General features: G+C 40.8%; 2 protein-coding genes across 3 annotated transcripts; one reads left to right on the forward strand and one right to left on the reverse strand.

Annotated features, from left to right (window-relative positions):
• Positions 1 to 882: 882 nt before the first annotated feature.
• CAPS (calcyphosine) lies at positions 883 to 17728 on the reverse strand. Of its 2 annotated transcripts, XM_075611619.1 has the most exons (6): positions 17583 to 17728; positions 16283 to 16397; positions 5552 to 5695; positions 4995 to 5172; positions 3641 to 3850; positions 883 to 3043 (listed from the first exon to the last, which is right to left on the reverse strand). In XM_075611619.1, exons 3-6 carry the CDS (start codon positions 5686 to 5688, stop codon positions 2942 to 2944), a joined length of 627 nt encoding a protein of 208 aa, XP_075467734.1. In that variant the 5' UTR covers positions 5689 to 5695; positions 16283 to 16397; positions 17583 to 17728; the 3' UTR covers positions 883 to 2941. The 2 variants fall into 2 exon arrangements, with proteins under 2 accessions (XP_075467734.1, XP_075467735.1); XM_075611620.1 differs by lacking the exons at positions 16283 to 16397; positions 17583 to 17728 and adding an exon at positions 8930 to 9051.
• Positions 9100 to 16400, forward strand: VMAC (vimentin type intermediate filament associated coiled-coil protein). Its single transcript, XM_075611623.1, has 2 exons — positions 9100 to 11572; positions 13124 to 16400. Exons 1-2 carry the CDS (start codon positions 11403 to 11405, stop codon positions 13428 to 13430), a joined length of 477 nt encoding a protein of 158 aa, XP_075467738.1. The 5' UTR covers positions 9100 to 11402; the 3' UTR covers positions 13431 to 16400.
• Position 17729: the final 1 nt, after the last annotated feature.

Consider the following 17729-nt stretch of genomic DNA (forward strand, 5'->3'; position numbering starts at 1 on the left):
CAGTACTTGGTGTAGTGGAAGGGATATGGCCCTGAGAACTCATGAATTAAGTCCAGGGAGGTCCATGCCACCAACGTAGTCCGGGCATCTCATCGCAAATTTCTGGCTTAGATCGCCCGGAGGTCCTCCTGAAGGGAAGGGCACTGTAAGGATTCTGCCCGATCTGTGCGGGGGTTTGCTGCAGTTGGGATTTTCCAGCTTGCCTGCCCTTTCTCCTCAGTTCGCCAATTTTGCTACTTAAGGCTGCAGTTCCCAGTGGAAGTCGCCGAGCAAAGTTCTGTTTGCTGCAGCTCCGGTTGATCTTCGTTGTCATGAATTACCCGTTTTGCCTATTTGAAATCCGTTTCTGACCCAACCTTGCTGCCTTCCCTGACCATTTGCCTGGACTGCTCCACTGCCGCCAGCCCTGACCTCTGCCTGCTTACCGACTACGGATACTCTAACAGGACTCTGTCTCTAGGCTCTGGTTGGTTATTCTGCATCCCTACCTCAGCCCTGAGGGTCCGCTTCCTGATACGAGACGAGCACCGTCATTCTCCCCCCGTTGGTGGCTGTCTGTGCACCGTCATTCTCCCCCCGTTGGTGGCTGTCTGTGGCCATAGGCATTGTTAGAGGGAACACCTCTTTCGCATATCATAACCTCTCCTATTGCTTCATATATTTGCTCCGTATACCTCCTTCCTAACCCCCTCCTATTTTTCCATATAACTCATTGCTTTATATAACCTCTCCCTATAACTCCTCCTATGGCTTCATATAGCCTCTCCCTATAACTCCTCCTATTGCCCAATATAACCGCTCCCTATAACTCCTCCCTAATTCCTCCTATTACTCCACATAAAAGTAGCAGCATTAAGAGAGGCATATTAAGTGAAGAAAATGTGTGTGTTAAGTTATTTTTATTTTATATATAATGCAACGTTTTGACAGTAACTTAAAGACAGCAAAAAACTAACATTAAACAGATAAGTGCAACAGAAACAAAAAGAACACACGGGCAATAAGGCATTTCTACCACAAAGAACTTTCAATCTAAATAGATCCATGGGTTGATGGTAAACATATTCATATGGCTTAAAACCCGTATAGATTGTAAATTTCACCCCAAAAGCAGGGGTAACAGAATAGTGTTCTATCAGAACTACAGTTCCCAGGATTGCTCTTATGGGGTCAGTACAGAAATTCCTATAAGTGCCAGCAGAGGAGTCTGAGGAGTGCTGATCCAAGAGATATAGTATGAAGGGGGAAACATGAAAATATAAGGTGTATAGTGCATTTATATATCCCTGCAGTAGGTGAATTGTATACGTACTGTATATACGAGAGTTGTAGGGGTATTATGCCTGTATGTATAACTGCATATAGATGCATAATGTACTGTATTAAATATGTGATTGCTTTATAGTGCATGGTGTATGTATGTATACAAGTAAGTGCATTAGGTTTATCACAGTACATCATTTGCGTGTGTGGATGTAAGTGCATTATATGACATTTGTCAGAGCAATGTGTGCTTTGTACATGTATAGTGCATTAGATATACCTGCATGATGTTTGTATAGTACATTATGTATATGCATGGTATACATATGTGCATCATGAGCAATATGTAATAGCATTAGGTACTGTATATATGGATATGTAGGATATTTATAGTGCATTAGTTATATATGCACAGGATGTATATATGCATAGGATATGTATAGTGCATTAGGTATATATGCATAGGATATGTATAGTGCATTAGGTATATATGCACAGGATATGTATAGTGCATTAGGTATATATGCATAGGATATGTATAGTGCATTAGGTATATATGCATGGGATTTGCATGAAGGGGAGAAAAGGATCCCTGTAGGATGCACTCAGCCTCCACTAATATAAAACCTAACTTTTATTAAATCATTAAATGTAAAAGAAACCATATACTGTACTTTAAAAACCTATGGAGCAACAGGCTGTAACTGAGGAGGTAGGGGAGGAGGGGCAGGGTACAGTGCTAGGTGTATAGAGTTGATGAGAAGTGCAAGGTGCTGCTAGAACTGAAACATTCCAAGTGGAAACCATATAAACACTATGTAGTGAACGAAGAAACAAACGCTGTGATAAGCTCCTTTCCAAACGGTAGGCAGGTGTAAGCAGTTAGTGCTTTCCCATTTATTTGGATGCCTATGCTGTCTAAGGCTAGTGGCTACCCCTTTGGGTCCACATGTTTGTTACACTGTCTCAAGATAAAGTATCAGCCCCCACCATCAAACGCCCCCGCGCTGCCTTAAATGTAACAGAGCTGAGACCTGTGTCTCAATCGTGCTAATGACGCATCAGCTGTGAGGTCATTACTACCCGATGGGACAGGTAAACTGCATTAATTATACATGCATGGGACATATATTAAGTATATATGCATGGGACACGTACAGTGCATTAGTTATAGAAGAATGGAACATGTATATATATATATATATATATACACACACACACACACATACACACACTCTTAGACCTTCAGTATATGTGCTGCATTTTTAATGCAAGAGACTCCAATCACATAACGTTTCAGGGAGTGTGTGTGTGTGAGTGTGTGAGTGTGTGTGTGTGTGAGTGAGAGTGAGTGTGTGTGTGTGTGTATTACATCACAAGTGATCTATGATACCGGCACAGCACTCAGATAAAGCACAAAAAGGTTAATTTGTTATGTTCCAAATTCTGTGTGCATTTTGGACATAATAAATTAACTTTTTTTTTTTTACTATAACTAATCGCCTTTACCGTGCACCATGATTGCCTCCTGTAAAGCTCTTCACCAACTATGTGCGGCCATCTTGTGGATATATAATACCTGTATATATGTATCATCTGTGTGCATTGTGTAATAGGATTATTATAGTGTTTAATTAGGATTATTATAGTGTGAAGAGTAGGAAAGACCTATGACATCCTAAAGCTTCCACTCATTCTTCATCATGACAACAAAATAAACATCACTGTCTATAGAAGCGCTGACACCGCTGTAATAATTCAGGAATTCCTCCTCTGTTACCTACAGGAGAGAAGAGAAGCACTCTGAGTAGTAAATAAACATGCACATATATTTATACAATATGGGGTGAAGGGAAACACACATTCACTGGAGGGTGGGAGATTTAATGGGAAAGAGAAGTTGCAGAAGGTAGTGAATACCTTTCCCAGCAAAGGGGGTGAAGGTTACAATAAAGGGAATATAAAAGTACATCAGTGGGGCAAAAGTACCACTAATGTTTATGTCCAAACCCACAATACATCTACATTTTATGACCACACCCGGAGTACCCCATCTCTTTACTTTCAAACCAAGAGAAATATTGAATACATTTCCTTAATGAAGGGATGGTTTAATATCTGAAATCAGTGGCGCTGCTTTTTGTTAACTTCTTCGAATTGGTAAGGCCGCGCTTATAGTCCTGGCGACGGCGGCGCAGACGTCACGCTGCAGTTGCTGAAAAATCAAATGTAATTGACTTCCAGCTATCGCGACCAAGCCGTCGCTCTGTCGCGTTGCTCCTACTATAAGCACAAGCGACGGATTCAATACATTTGTTTTGATGCAATGTCTCGTCCCCGGGACTATAAACGCGGCCTTAAAGTATAAGAGATGTACCTGTCCATCCTTGTTATAGGCTGAATCAAAATTGTCCAGGAAGTTTTGAAAGACCTGCCTCTCGTTCCACTCTCCATTCTGGTATTTACGGTGACATTTGGGGTTATAAATGCCATTAAGGTCTTCGACTGTTACCACTCCGTCCCCTGTCCTATCCATTTTATGGAAGGCCTCCAGTATGACCTGCCTTCGTGCGTTGGACATCGGGGGCTGCGGAGAGAGAGCAAGGGTCAGTGAGCCAGGAACCCATATGCCGTAAATCATCTGGAGAACAGATCAGTTGTGTTCAAATAAGTGGGAACTAAAATCTCCTCCAGCACAGGGAAGGTGGCTTCACAGAGTGTGCAATGAGGGCCTGTTCCTTTTAACTTATCACTTACTCCCCCAATTTCTCTATATAACTGATCTCTATAACTTCTACTTTTTCTCCCTGGAGTATATCTGTTCCCTATAACTCCTCCTATTGCTCTATATAACCTCTCACTATAACTCCTCCAATTGCTCCATATAACGTCTCCATGTAACTCCTATTGCTCCATATAATTGCTCCCTAGAACTCAGCTGATTAATCCATATATCACTGCTCCCTCTAATTCATTCTATTGCTCCATATAACTGCTCCCTATAATGCCTCTTATTGCTCCACAGATCTCCTCCGTATAACTCTGTATTGCTTCATACAGAGGTACCAGTACCGTGTTAGCCGAGCTTTAATAATCAAAAAAGAATAGACAATACCGTTCGGTGGCTAACGAAATGCTTTTATTCTTGAAAGCTTTCGAGATACACTGATCTCTTCTTCTGGCGGTGTTACAATGGATGAAGCTAAAAAAAAGGGGTTTTAAACTTAAAAACAGTGCATACTGGAATGTGATCTGTGATGTAAGACAATATCTTACACTTCCACACCTACCCACAACATTGATATACACCCCCACTCCACACACACATTTTGTAAAGCGCTGTGTACACTGTGGGCTCTTTACCTATTTATATTCACATACACAAATACTCTCACATCACTGACATTCAGGGACATTTTATCACCTCTAGCCATAAAACTGCACGGGGGAGGGATTGTCTTCCATCACAGATCACATTCCAGTATGCACTGTTTTAAGTTTAAACCCCCTTTTTTTTTAGCTTCATCCATTGTAACACCGCCGGAAGAAGAGATCAGTGTATCTCGAAAGCTCGCAAGAATAAAAGCATTTCGTTAGCCACAGAACGGTATCGTCTATTCATTTTTGATTATTATTGCTTCATATAATCACTCGCTCTAACTCTATTAATTTAACTATTTCTACATATATCAGCTCCCTATAACTTTTCCTGTTGATCCCTCTGTTCTTACCCTGATAGAGATCAGGAACTCATCAAAGTTGATGGTCCCGTTTCCGTTTGTATCGAACAGCTGGAAGATCTCCTGCACCTCCGCTGGCTGCAGGGAGAGGCCATAGGTCTGCAGGCCCTTGGAAAATTCCTCCATATCCAGAGAACTGCTTCTGTTATCATCCATGATACGGAAAGCCCTGTGTGAAAACATATGGAGGAGAGAGGGATAGAGATGGAAAAGAAGAGGGAAGAAGAGAGATAGAGATAAAGTAGGAGAAAGAGAAGCGGAGAAGTAAAAAAAAAAAGATGAAGGTAGAAGAGAGAAATCAGAGAGGGATGAGCAAAAATGAATGAATGAACAAATGTACAGAGGAAAAAAGAGAGGGTCGTTAACGGAAAATTGCAAGGGATATAAGGGAGAGAGTGAGAGAAAACAATGAGAAGAATGAGATGGGGTAGGGGGGTACACAAAAAAAGAAGAGAAAGGGAGAGAAAAGGGAAGGAGAGGGGAGAATACATGTAATCTTTGTGTTACTGCAGGAGATGCATTACCATTATATCACCCCTTCCCATTACCTGCCCAGGCCCTTGATTCCAGATGCCCCCCTGGCAAGGCACTGCAGCCTCAACTTCTCTACGGGGTCCTGGCACTGCGGATACTGACGCCGGGCTCTGGTCATCATCTCCCGCTCCAGTTGGGATGTCCCAGCCATGAGTTACCTGGACAAAACACAGTGACAGCCGTGTGACAACTGAGAGGGTAACATTAAAATTGTGGTGATAGTCCTAAATATGGAGGTCTCTTCGTCTTCCATTGACATAGCATTGGATCGCTGGGAACGTTTATTTATTGAAGACAATAAATATATATTTGTTTAGCTCGGTGGCTGGGGATAGCCTGGTAAATACAGAGATCCAACCAATATGTTCAAAGTCTGGGTCTAGTCCTAAATGTCACATCTTCAGAAGGACTTGGAAAGTAGAGATATCACTTATAGATTATCGGAATAATGTCTTCTAGGGTCCTGTCCAGTTCTAGAGGTCACAGCACAAGAAGGACACAGACAAATGGTGATTTCACTTATAAATCATTGGCGAGACGTAATCTGGAGTTCTGTGACCAATTCTGGGGGTCACTGATCCACAAGGACATAAAAAGGTGTTGACACCATTTATCATTGGCCTTGACCTCATTTCGATACCAGTATCCAACTCTAGATGTCACGTCTCAAGAAGGACAAAGAATGGCGGTGATACCACTTAAAGATTATAGGCCAGATCTCCTCTAGTCATATGTCCAGTTCTAGAAGTCACATCTCTAGAAGGATACGGGTACGAGGTTATAGTATTTATAAATCATCTGTGAGACTTTATCTAGGGACCAGTACAGTTCTAGCAGTTGCATCTCCAAAGGGGGGACACAGGGTGATGGTGACCACACTTATAGACCATTTTACAGATGTCATCTACGGTCCTGTCCAACTCTAGAGGTCACATCTCCAGAAATTCATGGCAGGCCCCTCTATTTTTTTCAAATGATCTATCTTGCACGTGGGCCTTCTCAAGCAGATTAACATTTTCATTATATTTATTTCCTAGCTGTTAATTATTTTTTTAACTTTCATTTATAAAGGCCCAAAGCATGCAGTAGGGTGTCCACATGGCAAGTCCTGCTGTTCATTCTCAATTTCTCCACCTCAGCAGGCAGTACTGAGCCGTTTCCATGCAGAATACAAAAATACTTATTGGTGAAACTATCTTATCATCAGCTTCTCTGACAAGGTTCTTTGATGTCTAATAATGTCACTAGGAGAGATGGGCTTAGTAGCCATATTAATTTAGGGTTTGGACTCATGTATTGGGAATAAAACACACAGGTTAAAAATCAGAGAGGTGAAAACAGACCTCGTAATACATATTATGCTGCACTACATGGGCCATGACAATCCCAATGGTGGATTATAAATAAAAAGCTAAGGGGAGGGGAAGAGAGGGGGGATTTTCCTGTGCAAACTCCTGTTGAAGACAAAAGAGAGCAGCCAGAGGAGATCAGAGGAAACCAAACCTCCCAAGTCTCGGCTCACCATGTTTACTTTAAAACATGATTTAAAATACTTGGCGTTGTCAAATTTTGGGCATTAACCACCCAGATGTTACCCTTTAAACATGTCACTGCCATTAGAAATAATAATGTTTGTTCTTGTATAACGCTGCAAGTTTTACGTAGAACTTTACAGAGACATTTTGCAGACACAGGTCCCTGCCCCGTGGAGCTTACCATGTTTTTTTTTTGTTCCTGAGGCACAGGAGGATAAAGTGACTTGCCCAAGGTCACAAGGAGCCGTCACCAGGAATTGAACCAGGTTCCCCTGCTTCAAACTCAGTGCCAGTCAGTGTCTTTACTCACTGAGCTACTCCTCAGTACACTTTGGTTCTAGGCGGGCTGAACCCATAAATCAAAGGTGTTCAACTCCAGTCCTCAAGCTTCCTCCAATAGGTCAGATTTTCAGGATATCCCTGCTTCAGCACAGGTGGCTCAATCAGAGGCTCAGTTTTCGACTGAACCTCTGAGCCACCTGTGCCGGGGCTGGGATATCCTGAAAACCTTACCTGTTGGGGGGAGGGGCGGGGGGGAGGGGTGCTGAGGACTGGAGTTGAATACCCCTGTCTTACATTATGAACCAAGTACAAATAGCAGGTGTTCCACGGTTCTGAAAGTATCATGGTTTTTGTTGCTAGCGGCTCTCTGTGGATTAATTCTCTCAAGCAGAAATTCCCATGTCAGTTGCTTGTTTTGCTCTGTGCCTTGGTATCCAGGAATGTGCCCACTGTGACTCTCTCCTGCTGTATAATTAGAAGCCAAAGAAGTCCAGGCTTCTAATAACAGTATATAACATTTGTATGTCTGTGTGTATCAGCATACTGGTGTGCAATTTATATATGTGTGTGTGTAACAGTGTTTATGTCTATATGTATATCATTGTGTCTGTGTGTTTATCAGTGTGTTAATAATATTTGTGTATCAGTCAGAAGTGGCCTTAATAGTGCTTGCCTAAGGGCGGCACATAGCCTGTTAAAGTATGTGTGTGTACCAGTGTGTCTGTATACATATCAGTATCTGTGTGTATCAATGTCTCTGTGTTTACCAGTGTCTAATGTGTGTGTATCAGTGTGAATATATGTATGTATTACCAGTGTTCGACAAACCTATACATTTGCTCGCCCCGGGCGAGTGGATTTAACCCCGGGCGAGTAAATATTGGCCCAAGCAGCACACGTTTGGTACTAGGTGGCGAGTAGATTTTTTTGTGTGGCGAGTAGATTTTTTGGTGATTTGTCAACCACTGTGTATTACTATCAATTGTGGAGTGCTTAAAAAGCACCACGTGCTGCATTAGGGATCAGCAGCGATAAATAGCAGAGGGATCAGCAATGTTTTTATATTATACTACTCTGCATAATATAATATGCTCTGTGTGTTATTATATCGCTCTGCATATTACTATATCACTCTGCATGTTATTGTACAATTTTGTATATTATTATATTACTCTGCATGGTAATACATTGCTCGGTATGCTATAATATGGCTCAGCATGTCATTATATCTGCATGGTATATTACCCATATTTCTCTGCATTGTATAATATTGATCTGCATAGTACAGTATATTATGGCTCTGCATGTTATTTCATTGCCCTGCTCTGTATAATATGGCTCTGGATTGTATCATATTGCTCTGCCATCCCCTCTGAAAGTGGAAGGGTTCCGTTTTGCATTCGCAAAACATGTTAAATATTGTGCATTATTACAAGTGTAAAACAATTAGTCCTTCTTCTAGAGGTGAGGATATAAGGGAGTAGAGGATATAAGGGAGTAGAAAGCAGAGTCGGATACCTTTATAGTGTGTTTTACAAGAGAGGGGTTCTAACAAAATCCTTGCCCAACTCTTACCTTGTCCTGTCTGTCGCTGGCACTTGAACCTCCTGTTTATTCCAAAAGCTCCTGCCTTTCCAGTGTCCACAGCCGTGCCCTCTCCACACCAGCACGTCACTGAGGGATGCAGCCTCGGGTACCTCTGAGTGATGCAGCCTGTATTTCGCATCCTTAGCAACATCAGCATCTCTCTGCGTCACACAAGATGCTGCAGAAATCAGAGCATCACAGGCACGACCCCACCCTCTGCTGAGGATTTTTGGAACTGATGCCAAGACAGTTGTCACTACTCTGGTAGCGAAGGCGTTAAATGCCGTGCTCCTCATGGACATTAACGCAAAGGGTACTTCTCTTTTAGAAATCCAGCTACTTTCTGTTTTTCAGCCTTCACTATCAAATTCCACAGCGAGTTTTCAGATATTTTTTCTGCACAATGCATTGTCAGTGATGCGATTAACAGTGCCATTTCCTGTACTCTAAATACAATATCACCTGGTTTTTCATCCCTGCTGCCTTGGGATAGAACAAGAAGGTAGATAAACCCAGGTGACGATTTTGTTGCAGTCTGATGATGTCATTGCCCTCACTTGGGAGAAGACTATAAACGGTGAACACGAAAGAAGCAAGGGATTCTGGTAAAGGAAACAGCAGTTACAGAGATTCCCCAACCCTAACCACAGCATCTTTGGAATCCCTGCAGTATTCTAACTTAATTTAAGTCTGATGCGTTAACGAGAGTAAGTGGGTTTTATATCCCATGGGGTTTGTCGTTGAGCTCCCTCGCCTCCTTCCTACTGTTTCTGTCCCCTTTTTTTGTCACAGACCCTTCTCTTTCCTTCTGTCTCTGGCCACACTGTGGCTGTCCCCATCTCTGCTACTTGTAGCAGTGATTATTTTCATCACTGTCCTATCTACTCCTTGTCACTATGGACACTATTTCTCTGGCCTGTCCCCTAAATTCCTTCTTTATGGAACTTTCTCCTTTCTGTCACTGTCCTGCCTTCTCCTTTACACCATCGGTAACATCTTTTGCTCTCGCTCTCTGTCACTTTCTCTATTTGTGTCCCTTGTGCTCTTTCTCAGTCACTGTACCTGTCCTCTGTGCTCCTTCTCATTGCCACTGTCCCTTTTCTCTAAATAATACCATGGAAGTCACACTCCTTATATATGAGGAACACCTGGACACTATATGGTTAACATCCCCCAGCCTGTCTCAGCATGCCTCCGGCAAATCATGGCTTGAGAACGAAAAGCAGCCAGCCAATCAGACCGGAGATCTGCAGCAGTCTGTCACTGTGCCTCATCCAAACAGCATGCAGCCTTCAGAAGCTTCCTGGTGCTCGGAGCTGCAGAAAGTTAAATATTATCAGAAGTTTCTGAGGTTAATTACAGGACTAATTAGCAACCAGGAGCCGAGAATTATGGGAGATTCTTGTGCCAGGAGGTGACCGTCCATTGGCAATTGACTATTGATCAGAGGCTGCTTTGATTGGCGGATCCAGTGAAGGGTATTCCAAAATCTCACCTGCCTTGATGACCTCATGACCCTTTGGGTGCTAATTTGTGCACGGTTAACTAGCTCGTGATGGGACTTTAAATCCAGAGATAGCGTTGCAGCAGGCAGCGGGCAGCAGACAGCGGGCAGCAGACAGCGAGATGCTGATGCTCCACTTCAGGCAGGATGTGGCTGGTGTGAACGCCTACCCTACAGAGCTTACAATCTAATTCGTGTTTCTCATCATAAAGTGACTTCCAGAACAAGCTCTGAGGGTAGATCTAGCATCTGCGTGGGCACCTTTATGAACTGCTGACCAAAAGAGCTTACAGTCTGGATTCAGTAGTGCAGGAACAAGTGGCATTCCTTGAGTTGGCGCTGAAGAGTGGGCAACCTGGCCCCGTGGCATCATATTAACTTCAATCCGATCTCCAGTGCACAATATAAAGTGGAGAGTTGGCATTTGGCATCTCATCTTAGGCAGTCACTGGCATCATGTCACCTCTATGAATCTCTCATCTAAAGAGTTTACCACCTAAACCAATTAATGCAGCATCAAGTGGTTTTCTAGGCCTGGCACTGGAGATGTGAAAGAGCTTGCAATCTAAGTCCAGTAATACAGCATTAACTGGGTTCCCACGGCACAGCGCCATTGGGATTATGAATCTCTTACCTGAAGAGCTTTCAATTTTAATCCAGTAACACGGCATAAAGTGGTTTTCCCTGGGCTGGCACTGGGGTAGTTCTGGGGGGGCAAGTTGCCCATTGTCATTAGAAATCTCAGACCCGAAGAGCTTACCATCTAACCCAGTCACACAGAATAAAGTGTCTTTTAAGTGCCGGCATTAGAGCAGGTTAGCGTGGGCACCATGCCCATTGGTATAATGAATGTCTGACCGAAAGAGCTTGCAATCTAATCTACTAACATAGCATAAAGTAGTTCTCAAGACCTAGAGGTGCAGTAGGTTTGGGTGGGCAGAGCACCCCTGCACCAGTATGTCTGTCCTGACCGTGGTGCAGATTAAAGAAGCCAACGCTCACCTTGCCGCGCTTCACCGCAAGGTGGCAGAGCTGGAGAGCACAGTGAGGGAGCAGGCAGAGAGTCTGATCCGGAAGGACGAGCAACTGCGCACTGCGGTGAGGGATATCACCGACACCAAGGACAGGTCAGTAACCATACCCTCGCCAAACCCATCCCGGTGTTTCCCCCCCACCCCCAAGGTGTAAAGGAGCTAAATGTGCCCTCAGCCATGTAAAGCTGCTTTGCCCCTCTAATACCAGCACATGATGCTCTTTAACATCTGAATATATTGGGTGGATGCAGAGCCTGGCATCCCTTGAACTAGGCAGAGTCGGAGACAGGTACTTGATTCTAGAGCCGAAACTTCTAGGGCTGGATAGTTTCGGGGATTAGGTGCAGAGCCAGGAACCTCTAGGGCTGGATTCCTCAGGGGTACCGAGCCTGGAACCTCTACAGCTGGACACTTCAGGGGATACAGAGACTGAAACTTCTAGTGCTCAACAACTCAGATACAGAGCCTGGAAGGAACCCCTAGTGTTTGACAGCTGAGGACATGGGTGCAGAGATAAAAAAAATTGGTTGTTGATCATGCACTCCTATACTTGAATTTTAAACATGTGTTGGTGCACCAAATCCTGTCTGGGGTCTTTTCCTTGGTAGATCCCAAAAGAATGTTTAGCATGAAATAGAAAGGCAGAGGGCACTCCAAAAATGCTGAACATTGTCTTTATTGGCTTATTACGTCTATCTTTCCAAGGTGTTTCGGTCCCAACTTGAAAGAATTGATGTTATAAACAATAAAAAAACTTTTCATTATTTTTGGAGTGTCCTCTGCCTTTCTATTTTATGCAGAGATAAAGAACCTGGGACCTCTAAGGCTGGATGTTGCAGAGGTACAGAGCCTTCTACAGGCAGGACATCTAGGTGGTACAGGCACTACACACTGGGTATATGAAAATACATGGGCTTACAAACAAGTAACGATGTAACCTTTAAAGGGCCAGTCTCTCCAAGGACTAAAATGTACTAATGGCTGTGACATGTTTTTATTGGGTTACATCTGGGTTATTTATGTTGGTATTTTTTAATTAAAATATGACACCTACTGTGTAAGCATTTTTCAATAATAATTTAAAGTTGCTCTGTAAACATGATGAGCTGAGGCTTGGAGAGGGTTTTGACTTCCTCTGGCAGCTCCCTTTTGTCTGATGTCACTGTGTTCAACAATAGTTTGCACAGGCAAACCCTCCCTCTCATCCCTCTCCTTATTTTTATTGGCTCTCTGATAAGGACAGAGGGGATAAGGGCAAAGAAAACTCTTGACTGACAAAAACGTGAGGGCCCCAAAAGAATTAAACTTGTAATAAAGGGACTTATTCAAAATAGTCAGAAGTGGCGTTTTTGGCCCAAAAACCACTGATAACATCAATTGAGGATTTTGGCCAAAACACCCCCCTCCCCTTCAACTCCCGCTTTGGACTATATTGAATAAGCCCCTAAATTCCACAGAAACAGAATATTTGCTATTAGCACAGTTAGACATATTCTTTACAAAATGTTGTTTTCTGGCCAGCTACTTCGGATTGCACCTTTAAACATTGTGGGATTGTCCCTCCTATAGGACAGAATAAATATAGGCTCAGTACCTTTTATATAGGTTTTAGCAAAGAACTAACTTCCTGTTGTCCCCCCACAGGGAGATCTTTCAATGCCAGCATAGGTTAGCACAGTCCGAGCAGGTGACACAGAGACTGATGAACTCCATCAAGGAAAAGGACAGAGAAGTGGAGCGGCTGAGACACCAAGGCCGGTTCTTAGCCCAGATATGCCGTAGCCGGCCACTGTTGTGTACCCTCGTGACCATCATGGGCGAAGCTGAGGGAGTCTCCGACCAGCCCATCCCGGGGGAACCCAACGGCCTGGGAAACCAGGACTATCTCCAGAGCGAGAGTGAACTTGAAGACTCGGACGTAGATAGAACATTGTTTGGGACTACTGTATAATGCGGGCGGGCATCTTTATTTCACCCGCAAAGCTGGACCCAGGGTTAATGCTTAGGTGTCTTTTCTACGTGCACAAATAATAGGGTTTACCTATATGGCAAGGTTAGAGGTGTCAGATATTATGATTTCTTTGTACACGGAAGTGTTGTGGAATTCTATTTTTGGGTTAGTCTATAATATGATCAGTACAGTGTTTATTTGTAGGGTCATTCTTTATGTAGAAATTAAAGGATTCGATTTTGGGGGAAGTTTATTTTACATGTTTCAAATATTAAGTTACATTCTGGGTTCGTTTCACATGTTAAAGGTTAGTCACAATGGTATTATGCATACACAAATTATGAGTTAATGTTGGGTTTCATACTATATAGAAAGTTTATAGTGTTAGGTCTTGGATTTTTTTTATATGCACAGATGTTCACTTTATATGGGCATGCTATAGTTTCAAATATGAGCTTTCTCAAGGTCAATTATTAGGGTTATTTATATGCTGAAATCAGGTTCATTTTGTGTTTTAAATCAGTTTATAAGATTAACTTTTTAGGATTCTTCTATATGCAGAAATTATGGAATTACATTTTGGGAGAATTTTATATACTCAAATTATATGGTTACATGATGGGTTCATTTCAGATGTAATATAGTTAGACAAGGTACATACAAAAATTATTCGTGAATTTTTTATTATTATATATATGGAACGTTTATAGTTACTTTTGGGGTGCACAAATTATAGGGTTTACTTTGTATGATTTATTCTATACACAGAAATGTATACGTTAGCTTTTGATTTTGTTTATAAGGGATAATGTTGGCATTGTTTGTTCTACATAGAAAAATAATAGGGTTAAATGTGGGGTTACTTTATATGCAGGCATTATTGTGTTATATGACTAATTATGAGTTTATTTCACATACAAAGATTTATGTGATTTAATTTACGATATTCTATTAACATAGATTATAGATTACTTTTTACATTTATCGTAAATGCACATTTTATTGAGTTAATTTCATGTCTGTTCCACATGTACAAATTATAGGATTATTTTAAACAGGTTGATATCTGGGATAATTCTAAATACAAAATGTGCAGGGTTAACATTGTATCTTTTGTACATAAATTATAGGATTAGTATTTATGGGGCAGTTAATGTTTGTATGAAAAGATTATAGGTATTTCAGGTTTCTAGAGTATGCACAAATGTTAGGGATAATTTAAGGGTTAGTTTACATACACATACAGGTGCGACCACGGGTAATTCTAAAACTTGCCTTGGAAATTTTGGGGCAATATCCAGGTAATGCTGCCAACATTTCAGTGACATTTCTGCAGACAGACTAATGGCCCATCGGATTAACAGAGCGGGGGATTACTGGCAGTCCCATTCAAACTGAATGAGACTGCCTGGGACCCCTGCTGTTAATCCGATGGGCCATTAGTTTTTCTGTAGAAATGTCACAGAAAATGTTGCAGCATTACTGGGGTATTGTTGGTGATTGCCCCAGATTTTCAAAGACAAGTTTTAGAATACTCGTCGTCGCACCTGTACAAAGATTATTTTAAAATTTGATGCAGGGTTAATTTTTTATTGGGTGATTTTATATTTACGAACTATTTTATTCCGTTACCTAAATTATAGGGTCAGTTTGAAATGAACATATTGTAGGGTCTATTTTTCTTTGTTCCTATATACAATTAATTTGGTTAAAGTTTATTTAATATTCACATATTATTGGGATGTATCTATAAGGGTACATAAAAGATTAAATGTTGGGGTTAGTCTATATGTAGACTATATAGGATTAATAGTCTATATGGGGTTAATGTGTTAGGTTCATCCTGTATACATAAAGGATTTATGTTTTTTTGGGTGGGACGGGGGACATATTTAAGGGTGAGTTGAATTAAAAAATTATTGTGGTTTTTTTTTAGGTTGGTAATTTTTTTATGGCCATATTCTGAGCTGAAAGATTTGTATGGAAAGTGCTATATAAGGTTACATTTGAGATTATAGCGAGATGGGTGGGCATTATATAATATAAACTAATTATGTGGAATTCTTTAAGGTTCATTTTAAAAATAAATTATAATTGGGTTTTAATTTATGGATTTTCAGTTTAAAGTCCACATATAACGTATTGCCAGCAGTGAAGGAGTTGATATAAAAATGTCACTTTGCATCTTCGGCATAGAAAATAGTTCTTTCCAGCACCAATAGGGTAACTAATAAATAATCATATTTATGGCGATGGCCGCTTTTGCGCATTCGCGCGGCAACGGGCGCCTTGGTGCATGTGCTGATGACATTGGTGCTTGTGTGCGCCGACGGCATCTTCTGCCAACAATTACGTCACTTCTGTTACATGCTTCCGTCTATATGAAGGCGATTTGTGCCAACAAAGAAGTTTCACTTCAAAAAACATATAAGATTTCACTTTTTGCTGCTTTAAATAAACCAATGAAAAAAAATGTTTATTTACTTTTGTCTTTATATCCCCCTCTCTCTGCTTTCTCTCTCATATCCCCCTCTCCCTGCCTCTCTCATAACCCCCTCTCCTTTCTCTTTCATCCTGCTCTGGATCTATATACTGTATATACACATACACACACACACACACACACATAAACATATTCTTAAAACACACACACCTCTATATTTATAGCTCTCTGGAATCTTTTTTAAGTATATGTTAATGTGTGTGCGTATGTATGTATGTACAGTATACAGTATACAGTATATATATATATATATATATATATATATATTTATCATGGCTGTGTTTACTTTCTACCTTCTAACATTGAATATGGCTTATTTATTATTATTTTTGCAGTAAATAACTCTCACCTAAATTGAGGGTGTGAAACCGTAATCGTCCCTTCTTTCTGCGATATCTGTGTTCCTCTTCAGAAATGTTTGCTGATCTATGGCTGAGAACTTGAGAAGGAGCTTAACCTCCTAGCTGTTTGGGTACAAAGATCAATCTGTTATGAGTCAACATTTAATACCTTTATGCCAACACAGGGGCTCCTGATACTTTCCACACACAACACACACATTATATATATATATATATATATATATATATATATATATATATATAAAATATATATATATATAATTATATATATATATATATATATATAATCAAAAAATTAATAGATGATACCGTTCTGTAGCTAACGAAATGCTTTTATTTGTGCGAGCTTTCGAGATACACTGATCTCTTCTCTTCCGGCGATGTTACATTCATTGTAACATCGCCGGAAGAAGAGATCAGTGTATCTCGAAAGCTCGCACAAATAAAAGCATTTCGTTGGCCACAGAACGGTATCGTCTATTTATTTTTTGATTATTGAAGCTCGGCTAACACGGTACTGATACCTCTACATGTGTATATATATATATATATATATATATATATATATAATATATACATACTGTATAACTTAAACAGAGCACTCGCAGGTCTTAAAAGAACGTAGTAAAAATTTTATACAAAAGAAAAGGGTTCTTGAAAATGAAGATTTTTTTGTCTTAAACTTTTTTCTCTCTAATTTTTAAGACCTGTGAGTGCTTTGTTTATTCTATTTTTGTATAACCTATGTTTAGATAGTGCACCTAGACATGTCTAGATCTTTTAATAAAAAGATATATCTATATATTGCCACAGAACGGTATTGTCTATTAATTTTTGATTATTAAGCTCGGCTAACACGGTACAGATACCTCTATAGAAATATATATATCCTGGTTTTCTGCTAAAAAATGTATCATGTTCAATTAAACATCCGATAAAGTGGGGATTCCAGGATAGTCTATGGGTTAAATCCTTAATTGTAGAAGGGGGAGGGGGCAATACAAGTATATGAATGGTTTGTTATATTTGTCATTTTCTGTAGTTAAATGGGGCCTAAATGCTGAAACCTTATAAAGGGTCAGTGCCATTTAGGACCAAAGTGAGCTAATAACAGTGGTGCGTTTAACTGCTGTTGTGCTTTAAAAAAACAATAGACATAAGTATTTGAACAAATACATGTGTATTTAACTATATATAAACAATAACTATACACATTAAAATGTATATAGCTATAGTGTCTCGTTATATTAAATGTACAGTAATTACTTAGATATAAGTTTAAGGCACCTTTTAACTGACAGAACTGACATTTTCCAGCCAGCCACTTGCAGTCACATCAAGACGCGGGGGTGCGACTTCTCAGCAACAAAATGGCGTGAGCTATCCGTGGTGCTGCGCCATTCACAATATGGCTGCCTGCGTGGAATGGTTGAC

The sequence above is a fragment of the Ascaphus truei genome, chromosome 8 (assembly GCF_040206685.1).
Source record: "Ascaphus truei isolate aAscTru1 chromosome 8, aAscTru1.hap1, whole genome shotgun sequence".
NCBI lineage: Eukaryota > Metazoa > Chordata > Amphibia > Anura > Ascaphidae > Ascaphus > Ascaphus truei.